The sequence below is a fragment of the Daktulosphaira vitifoliae genome, unplaced genomic scaffold (assembly GCF_025091365.1).
Source record: "Daktulosphaira vitifoliae isolate Bord-2020 unplaced genomic scaffold, ASM2509136v1 Scaffold_1, whole genome shotgun sequence".
Lineage (NCBI taxonomy): Eukaryota > Metazoa > Arthropoda > Insecta > Hemiptera > Phylloxeridae > Daktulosphaira > Daktulosphaira vitifoliae.
In genome coordinates this window covers 25,596,143-25,607,374 of record NW_026099572.1, presented here as the reverse complement: position 1 = coordinate 25,607,374, position 11,232 = coordinate 25,596,143, and the positions used below count along the sequence as shown (strand labels likewise).

Below are 11,232 nucleotides of genomic sequence, written 5' to 3'. Positions count from 1 at the left end.
ACAATAAAATTAATAAATTCTCAGCTTCGCATGGAATCTAAAAGTTATGAACAAAAAAAATAAAACTATTAACTATAAAACTAAACTTTATGTCACTAATCATGACAAACTAATAAAATTTGTTATTAGCCAAACCCCTCTTAATCAGGCCTAGGTATTATTTAAAAGGCACTAAGTGTTATTAACTGCTGAAATTCTAGTCAAAAAGTTGTTATTGATCAATTAGATTTTTAATTAGATCATAATACTTTTAGCTTGATAAAATGAAAAAAAATATTTTACTAAAAGAAACAAAAATTACAATAATTTTTTTTTCGATTAAGTGTTTCACGATATATGAATCAAATCTTCATATAGTTTTTCTAAAATATTGGAGAGACTTAGACACTTCAAGTCTCCCTACTTTACACCTATACCTATACAAAACTGTGCAAATAAATTGAACACCTGCGCAGTCGGACAGTGTTTTTCTCGTCCGAAAAATACATACCTATTGTTTAAATTCATTATTAATTTAAAATACTCAGTATTACATTTACGTTAGGTAAAAAGTATTAACACTGTTAATGTAATATTAAATAATGCAATCTTTCTAGAATACTAGTAAAAACTAGTAGAACCTTATTATTTTTACGTGATTATACAAAATAAAATTTATAATTAAATAAATATCTTTTTAGATTTCTATTGAGTCAAGGATTTGCATAAAACATAGGATTTAAAGGATATGGACTACTCTTAGACAACAATATTTTTAAATGATATATTATGTAGGGTAATATTTCGATACGTATTTTAAGCACATTTTATTTTTCAGGTCCCTCTCCTACAGAGATAAAATACAAAACCGTTACTGCTCAAATCAAGTTATAAAACCAAAATTGAAAAATAAAATTAAGCATAGATAAGCATAAATAATTATAATAATTATATTTTTCAGTATAATTTAAAAAATAACTTTTTTTTTTTTAATTAACAATAAGTATAGATATATGATAAATATTTTAAATTAAATAACGTATACATTTTTTTTTAAATTTAAGTCTTTGACGATATATTTTTTAAATGATCAAGAGTATTAGTTAAATAATGTGGAACCATGTCTAAAAATACTTGCTGATTTATTTCGCCAATAAACATGTATCTCTCGACGAAGAACTGTGTTACGTAGTATTCATTTGGTATATCAAGTTTTTCAATCGACCTATATAGAGTATAGTTTTATTAAATATGATTTAACAAAATAAATTTTTTTTGATAAAATATAAAAAAAAAATTGCAATGATAAAAATTACAAAAAGTTTTGAATTTAACATTGTCTATTATAAATGATAAATCAATTTTAGAAGAGGTATTAATAATTAATAGATCTAAACAATAAAAAGTAATCAGTTAATATAAAAATAGCGTCATCGTTGTTCAAAAAGGGAATATGTGATAATTTTACTAAAATTTTTTTATTTTTTTAAAACAATAATTATAATGTTTCAAAATTTATCAATTACAAAATCGTAATGAGGTTACAGATAATAATTTTTGGAACCCGAACCAAACCGAACAATCTAAACATTTAATTGAACTTGTAACGAACATGAGTTTTAAATATTTTTGAACAAAACTTGTATTTTATCATTATTCAATAATTTCAACTTGATATTTAATTATTTTATTCAAGGAAAATGTGCGGTTCGATTTTTGAACTGAAATCGAAGTATTGAGAACAACATAAAATTTAAAATTTAATTTATTTATATGATTGGAAGAATCTATGAACTTTTTAATAAAGCAATTAAAGAAATAATAATATTGGGGCTATAGTTATGTAGCTTTTTCCATAACTCAAAAAAAGAATTCGATAACTCAAACCTGTATTTAACGGAAAAAATATTATACTTCTGTAAGTTTCTTTACTAACTTTTGATGCCGTAAAATAAGCAAGAATTTATTTCAATTTTTACAGCTTTAAATGAAGATTTTGCTATGAAGTTTTTTCCTAAAATCTACTCTGAAAATACTACTTTGTTTTTTTTACATTTTTCGCAAATTAAAAAAAAATGATTTCTTTTTTTAATAAAATTATAAAATATTAAGATAATAAATAAATAAGATATTAGTAAAATAATAAGATACTTTCATAGTTTTCAAGTATAATAATAATTTAAAAAAAAAAGTAACGTAAGATATTTAGTTGATCAAAAGTTATTATATTTGACCAATCATCGATGGACAACCTATGTAGTTAAATAATTCTAAATACTTCTTTTAGAAAATAAACTCGACAAAATTTTCAACTTTTTTACACTTAAAATAAGATAACATACTTAGTAGAGTAATTAATTAAAGATTTGAAATATTGAGCTAAATATTCTAGGTATTGGTATCCAATTTCAGGGTGAAATTGTTTTAATAATGTATGTACACCTATGTACAATGGTGCTCCATCAACAGGATCGCCATTTTTTTTCCAAGAAAGTAAAGCTGCAAAGAAAATTACAAATCTTTATTTTATAAATAAGATAAAATAAATTCTACATAATCATAATAAAATGTATACAATACATTTGATAGGGTGGTTTTTATATATAAAAAAAAGGAAAGGCATTTGATACTGTGTATGGGGAATAGAATGGAAATACTAGATTTCTCTTAAAATAATTATTTTAATATGTTAAAAAAATTATTTTCGGTATTTTCATAATTATAAATTTATATCATATTAATTAGTTATTAAGTCATTTCTTATACCTTATGAAGGTGTTAAATTAATTTTTTTAAATGAAAACTTATATTTTTAACTAGCTTTTAAAATGGGAAATTATCTAATTAAGAATATGATTTGTCAATTACAACTTTTGACCCATTATTTCGGATTTTATTACTATTTTAAAACATAGACTAGACAATAAAAACTTTTATTAGTTGCACTAGTATTTTGAAAGTTATTAACAAGAGGAGAGTTGCACCTGAGAAATGTCTGATGATAAATATTGCCACGCCTCACTTCTAGTCTATATTTTAAAATAGTAATAAATTCAAAATTAATGGGTCAAATGTTATTATTGGCCAGTTATTTTCTTAATTTGATCGTTTTTTATTTAATAAACTAGTTAAATATGTATGTTGCCAATTAAAAAAATAAATTTTAAACTTTTATAATGTATAAGGGATGAATTAAAAAATAATTTACTGATAAAAAGAAATATATAAACTAAAAAGTACTAAAAATAATTATTTTAAGGAAATTATTTTCTAAACATGAATATTATTTCAAGAGTAATTGAGTGGCTAGCATTAAAAGTATTATCATGAATAGAAATTAATTATTTAGTTGAATTACAATATATCTATTTATACATATTTTTTTTATAATGTTTAATATTTAATGTTACCAAAACACTTTTTTGACTTTTTTACCAACATGTTTTTCCTAAAAGTTTAGTAATGAGTAATTTTTTCTTATTTATTATATCTCAAAAGCAATATGTTTATATTAGATTACTAACAGTTTATGCCATGTAAAAGAGTTAACTTAGAACATACAAATTTAACCAACATTTTCTTTCTATTATATAGAACATACATAATGTTAAATATGATGGCATATTCAGACTAAATTAGTTGAGTTGAGTTCAAGGGGCCAAATGAAGGGAGAGAAGTGTAGCCTTTCTTTTTTCTATCCCTCCCCTCTAACTAATAACAAATTTTAAGGAAGTGCAATAACTATCCCTTCAATTCATTTCCCTTTGATTTTTACTTTACTTTAATTGTGTGGAAACAATACATAATATAAATACTTGAATTTTGTAAATTTTACAGGTAGTACTAGGGTATCTATAGGTACTACTCATACACAATCCTATCACTAAGTCTCTAACATTACATATATATAAAGATACAAAGTAAAACTAAATACACTTTAATACTGTTATTATTTACCTAAAACATCCGAATAATGCAATTTAGAGAATTGAGCAATTGTGAACAAAAAAGTTATTAATGAAATATATTGAGAGCTAGAAGTTGTGATATAAATTTTAGAGTATGGATTTCCTATTCCAGCCCAATCCATCATTTTACTTAATTCTGATAATAATGGATTATCACTGTTTGGATATGGTTTGTTATTTGGATTTCTAAAATGTATTTTAATCTCATTTAATACAGCCCTAAAAAAACAAAACATAAATAAAATCAAATATGAGACTTTTTAAAAGATAAAATTACTTATTCATTGTATATAAACAGTCAAATACATTTTTAGCATTTAATTTACATGACACTTCAAGTTCAAAAAATATTTGTTTTCGAATTATTTGAAGTTGTCCTATCTTCATAATTGACTCCAAAATTGATGGTAATATTTTCTGGAGTTTTGAATAATGTTTTTGATAAGTTCTAACTGGATTACCTAATAAATTATAAAAAATGTTTTATTTTATTTACATAAAAATAGATTAATGTACATTTAAAATATTAATAGTTATTATTTTTTCAATATCCTTTTTTCAGTAAAAAAAAAAACAGCACTGTGGGGACACTGCATAATTAGGATTAATATGATATCTGACAACTATTAAAATTACCATAAAAAAAAAACACTTAAATGCAAATCTGTAGATATTGTTGAATTTTTTAAAGCAATTATTATATTATTCCAAAAGCAACATGTATTTCTATTTTCTTATTTATTTATTTACGGACAATAAGTCCAAACTTCACAAAATAACTACAGAATGTGATAATATATAGAATAAACAAAAGAATATATACAATAACTATATAAAACTAAATAATATACAATAAGTAAACAAAAATATTAATTAAATAGCACTACATAATTAGAATAGTGAAAAAAACATTAATATTAACTAAAAATATCTAAAAAAGATTGATTCCCAACAGTTGATAAAATATTAAGACACAAGATAAAAATTTATTAGAACTGTGAGGAGTATAAAATAAATCTTTATTTCTTACATTATGGCAATTAACTTTAAAAGATATGCTATTTAACAAAAAGAATCATCTACCTTATTATTTAGAAGTTTAAAAAGAAATGAAAAATAAAATTGAATTCTTCTATTTTTTTATGTACTTAAATTCAACATATTTAAAATATTAGTATAATCAGAGTGGGGTGTCTGTATATAATGCATTTAAAACAAAAAAAATCTAAGAACTTTATTCTGAATTTTTTCAATTTGATTATGGTGGCCTGTATTGTGTGTTTCCCAAATTATTATTGCATACTCAAGTTGAGGACGAATAAAAGAACTTTTAATGCCATTGGACTATTGAAATTTGTACAATTACGCTTAATAAGACAGAACATAGAGAATGCTTTTTTTTTTATGAATAATACATGGAGGTTAAACAAGAGTTTAAAATCGAAAATAATGCCCAAATCTTTTACTTGAGAAGAATGAAATAAATTTTGATTAATAATAGAATAATTAAAGAGAAACGAATTACGTTTTTTAGTAAAAGAAATGCAAGTGCATTTATTGATATTTAAAGACATCCCATTGGATATACACCAGCTATAAAAACTATTAATGTCTTTTTGTATAAGAATAGAATCATTAAAACAACTAATAGATTTAAAAATTTTAGTGTCATCTGCCAATAAAAGAATATTAGAAAAATTAATTGAAAAAAATTTATATATCAATTACAAGTTATATGATTTATAAGTATAATACACAAATAAATGCTTAATATTGTAATTAAATTTAGTATGAAATTGATATTAAATGATTTAGTACTGTAAATTTTATGGAAAAATTATAAAAATTTATAATGTTGTTTATAGTTTCAAAAATGATGATTTTTACACAAAAAATGTATCAGAAAATCTCTTATTTCCTTGCCTTTATCCCAACCACATAGGGTTGACCATCCTTATCTTAAACTTCTATTTGACACAATCTCCTACAACATCTATGAACACATCAACCGTCCTTGTATCACATTACATCCCTCCATCTCTTATTGGTCTTCCTCTACCTCTTCTCTTTTCGACATAAATTTCCATAACTATTGTTACAGTTTCTGATTTCTCTCTCCTCATAATATGACCAAACCATCTAAATCTATTTTCGGTCATCTTATCCTCGATTAACCCTACACATATACTCCATCTTATATGTTTGTTTCTTATACTATCTTTTCTATCTCTTCACTAATCCATCTAAGTATTCTCATCTTTGCTCTATTCTTTTGTCAACCACCTAACACTCTAAACTATAAATCATAACTGATCTCATAACACACCTGATGCTTCTTTTCACTTCACCCACTAACACTTAATCCAGTGTCTTACATCTTTTTCATTACCACCACTATTTTGTACAGCTGATCCTAATTACTTAAAAGTTTCCACCTCTTTTATTACGTCTTGGTTTATTGTTATTAATCTCCTCATTTCACCTACAACATGATCTCCTTTGTCAAACTCTTACTCTATATAATGTGTCTTACTTTTACTTTTTTTTAAACCCTTTCCTTCTAGAGGTAGATGTGTCTTATCTCTAGAATTTGATTAATTTCCTTCTATTAACACTATATCGTCAGCAAACAATATTTACCACAGTGCCTCCCCTTGTATTTTTTTAGTAATTTCATTCATCACTATTGAAAATAAGTAAGGGCTTAAAGTAGAACCTTGATGAACTCCTACTCTTACCTCAATATCTTCTTTTACTCCGGCCACACATTTTACCTGGTACAAGTGCCATTATACAATGTATATGTCATATCCTCCTTTATATTAAAAAAATTGTTTTCACATTTTAATAATAATGAAACTAACTATGAGAAATTACCATCTCTAAAATTTTAGTACCGCCAACCCTAATATAAATAACATGACTTTGTTGTCACTACTATCTACCATATGACTAGGAAAAAAGGTCTTTCCGTCAATGTTTTAAAATTTATTGTACTATATATTTATTCATAAAGAGTTTTTATTAAAAAATTTAAAACATAAATAACTCTTTCAATTTTGTTCATTTTATGGATAAAAAGTAATATTTGAAACAATTTGAATAATATACTCATTTTATTCAGACTAGTTGTTATAATAATATTTACAATGTTAAACATTTTTTTAAAACATTGAAATAATGAAGCAATTTTATTTAATAGAAATGACATAATTAAAATTAAAACAATTTATTCTTTAATATTTTCAAGAATTATAAATGTAAATGAAAATATTTTTACACAATATTTTAGAAAATTTTATCTATATTTCTAATTAATGTAATAGAATAAAACATCAAAATTCTAATTTTGGTGTTTTGAGAAATATTATAAATGTTATAATTTTACAGAAAATCAAATTATTTTCTAAAAGTAACTGAGCAATATTTTAAGTTTTCCCTTTATACAAAAAATTTAGATCCAGAAGTTTTATTTTGTTTTTCTTTCTTAAATAAGTTTTCTTTTTATAAATTAAGTACAAAAACTATTAACTCTATTTACTAATTTTATATCCAAATTCAATATGGATAATACTTTCTTAATTAATCAACATTTTTTTTTATAGTTTTACATAGTTATATTCAGGGTTTTAAAACCAAATTTTTTCCTTGGTTATTAAGTTTGATTTTTTATGACTTTCAGTATTTTGGGTTTTTTTATTACTAGTATTGAACATTATTTTTTATTTATAGTGTTTTGTGGTTTAGAGCTATGATGTTTATTTACATTTTACTATAGTATCAATTTAATTCAGATTCAAAACACTGTTCTATATGTATACATATAACATCGAGGCAAGAATAAGACTTATAAAAATTTTTTCATTGATAAATTATTAAGATTATCTTAGATTGCATGTAAGATATTAAGTATTTTGGACAGGTAAAAAATATAAGCCTAAGAAGAAAAAATAACTCTTTAAAAATATCTTATATAGGATTTCATATGTATTTTTATAAATTGTGTAGCTATAAAAATTAATATAATTCTTTCAATTTTTTAATGAGATGACACTTAATATCAATATTGTTTAATATTTTTAATAAAAAATTTAATAATTAATTAGTACAAAAATACTTACTAATAATCCCATCATTAGATATTAAGTCCTTTGCAATAGTACCTAGTGTATATAGCCAATCTTTATCTTTCAAAACATTACTTTGTAAAAATTCCAAAATTTTCTAAAAAAAATTGTTTTGTTATATCTTAAATTTCTAAGAAATAATTGAAGGGATTTTGATTTATGGTTTGATTTGTTAGTTTATTAGAAGTAATATCAAGTAATGTAATTCGAAAAAGAATTTTTCATTTTGCTATTATTAAATTAACTATTTTTTTATTATTAAAAGGATAGATCTTTATAACTTAGTTTTGGCTTTCTTGAAAAATTTGGATAAAAAGACTACAACTTTTTTCTTCTATACCCTTTAATATTATTTTTATTATTGTGAATTTAACTATGTGTAATATACATAAGAAAAAAGATCTACAAATATATTTGAAATTGATTGCTTCATAAAAATTAGATTAAGTGACCATTAATATTATAACTTATAATATTTTTTTAGCAATGATATTCTATTTAGTTTATTTAATTAATTTTTTTTTTAAATAATTACTTTAAGTTCGGTAATTATCATAAATCCAAGAAGTTTGTCTAATCCAGTCAGTCCACAAATACTTATTGAATTAGTTATACTAGAATAAAATCTAATGTTAATGATTTCTTCATTTGTTTTATAATCATACCAAGCTGTTGTCTGTTCTTTGTAAACTGCTATTCTAGAAAACAAATAAATAATAAAGAAATGTAGTATTTTTGATGAGTGAAATATAATCATTTTTTTATAATACTTTGGATCAGTTATGCGAATTAGTTCTCTGGCAAGTCGACCAATAAAAGTTTTTGATTGATTATCACAAGGTGGAAATGAAGGAACAGGTACAATTTTACTTTGATACACACTTTGCCAGTCTAAAATTTTTTCTTGCATAAAACTGTTGCATTCCATTTCAACATTTAAACCAATAATTCTGCTTAATTCCTCTTGCCAAATTTTCAAGCCATATATTCCAATATAGTCTTGAATATATTCAAAAGAACGTCGATAACCAGCCATTGTGTTTCCAAGTACATCGAGTTTAGTTAAAAGTTCACTTGTCTAAAATTATTTTAAAAATCTTGTTCAGTTGTAACTATCTTTAACCATACATTTAAGTCAATGATGAATACCATTGATGCTCCATTTGCAATGTTCAACTTATTTTTGCAAGTAATCTGACATATTATATAATGAAGAAAGGGTCGATTAAACTTATAGACAGGCCTAAACTAAATGGGTGTTTAAGGTGTTCATAAACAAAGCTCACATTTAAATGTAAATGACACTTTTTCCAAAATTATGTAATGAAGAAAAAATAAAGTCTCAAATAAACTTAAATCAATCAAATGAATAATTTTGGAGGCAAACTTGCTTTTTTTTTTTATATAAAGACATGGTTCATGCCTATCCATGCCTTGAATTTCTATGAGTAGGTCTTACTCATAGAAATTAGAACTTTTAAAAGGCTACATCAGAAAATTACCTGATCATAACTTTTGATAAGTTGCTATGTTTTTTATATTTCTATTTTGTTTTACTATAAACTTATAAACATTATTTTATTTTTTACATTTGTAAACATTTTTAACAAAAGATATAATAAAATTGACAAAAATAATGTTTAGTAGTGTTTTATTATTGGGAATCATTTTTTAGTTCAGTATATATGGCTGTAAATTTATTTGGCGAAGATCAATGGAAAAATATTAGTTTGAGTGTAACACTTAATATTCCCTGTGGGTAGGGGATAAGAATACTTCCATGGCACCTCTGCCAGTCGTAAGAGGCGACTAATGAGATTGTGTCAGGTCGACAGCCGGCGTAAAAATTTTTGTCAAATAGTATGAGGTGTCCTGAACAAAACTTAGGGGAGTTGTCGCATCTCGGATGTATACAGGGACAACAGGCGAGAGGGAATAAAGTGTTTAAAAACGGAGAAGGCCTAAGGCATAAAGTATATGATACCAGCCGGATAAATTGTGCAGTAGCTGTTTCAAAAGTCATGTGTACAGGTCTACCCAATGCTTGTAGTGTCAACGGTGTAGGGACATCACCACTTAACTCTAGGCTGGACTCATGTATAAGGGAGAAAGATAGATACAAAGTAAGAATAGGTACTTGGAATGTTGGAACATTAACTGATAGAAGTAGAGAATTAGTAGAAGTATTGAAGAGGAGAAAAGTTAACATTTGTTGTGTGCAGGAAACTAAGTGGAAAGGAGAGAAATCAAGGGAAATAGGTGAGGGTTATAAAATAATATACTCAGATAAGTCTAGTACAAAGAATGGTGTAGGGATAATAATGGATGAGGAGATGAAAGTAAAGTAGTAGAAGTATCTAGGAAAAGTGACAAAATTATGGTCGTAAAATTGATATTCGAAAAAAAAGTGCTGAATGTAATAAGTGCCTATGCACCACAAGTGGGATGTGATGAAATAGACAAGAAAGTGTTTTGGAGAGAGATGGATGAGGTGATACAAGGGGTACCTGGCAATGAGGAAGCGGTTATAGGTGGAGATATGAATGGACATGTAGGTAATGAGAGGAGAGGATATGAAAGAGTACATGGAGGGTATGGTTTTAGTGGAAAGAATGAGGCTGGAGAAAGAATACTGGATTTCGCAGTATTGTATGATCTTGCTGTGGTTAATACTTATTTTAGAAAGAGAGCAGAACATTATATAACTTATAAGAGTGGGAGGAATAGATCACAGATTGATTATTTTATGTGGAAGAGAGAGAGCGTAAGTAGTAATTGGGATTAAGGCGAGAAAGAAGAAGACTTAATGTTCTCCAAACTTGTTTAAAACAGCAACATCAAAAATTTTAAATTGGAATACCAAGCACCAAACTTAATTTTTAGGAGTGCTACATTTTTCTAAATCATAAAACACATAAAATTGGAAATCGCTATGAATTAAAAATATTGTTAATATCAGCTGCTATCAGCTTTATGTAGTCAAAAATTTCGCCATTTGAATGTAATTCAGTCTAACCAAACAGCATATCTACGATAAATGAACCTTATAATCCAAGGTTTAGAATTATGCAAATAGTATCTTAAAATATTTATGTAAAATTTTATAGCTGATCACTAAAAAATTTATTAACTATAACTGTAATGCAGTAGCTAAATTT

General features: G+C 24.8%; 1 protein-coding gene across 2 annotated transcripts in view; it reads right to left on the bottom strand.

Annotated features, from left to right (window-relative positions):
* Window positions 1–931: 931 nt before the first annotated feature.
* LOC126893930 (WASH complex subunit 5) overlaps window positions 932–11,232 on the bottom strand; it is a 28,502-nt gene continuing 18,201 nt past the window's right edge. The window contains exons 12-18 of one of the 2 annotated variants that reach the window (XM_050664486.1): window positions 8,845–9,152; window positions 8,610–8,772; window positions 8,069–8,171; window positions 4,225–4,408; window positions 3,937–4,166; window positions 2,322–2,478; window positions 932–1,204 (exon numbers count right to left, since the gene is read on the bottom strand). In XM_050664486.1, coding sequence (XP_050520443.1) covers window positions 1,039–1,204; window positions 2,322–2,478; window positions 3,937–4,166; window positions 4,225–4,408; window positions 8,069–8,171; window positions 8,610–8,772; window positions 8,845–9,152 — 1,311 coding nt within the window. In that variant the 3' untranslated portion in view covers window positions 932–1,038. The remainder of the gene's footprint in view (window positions 1,205–2,321; window positions 2,479–3,936; window positions 4,167–4,224; window positions 4,409–8,068; window positions 8,172–8,609; window positions 8,773–8,844; window positions 9,153–11,232) is intronic. The other variant, XM_050664485.1, reaches the window with a different exon arrangement.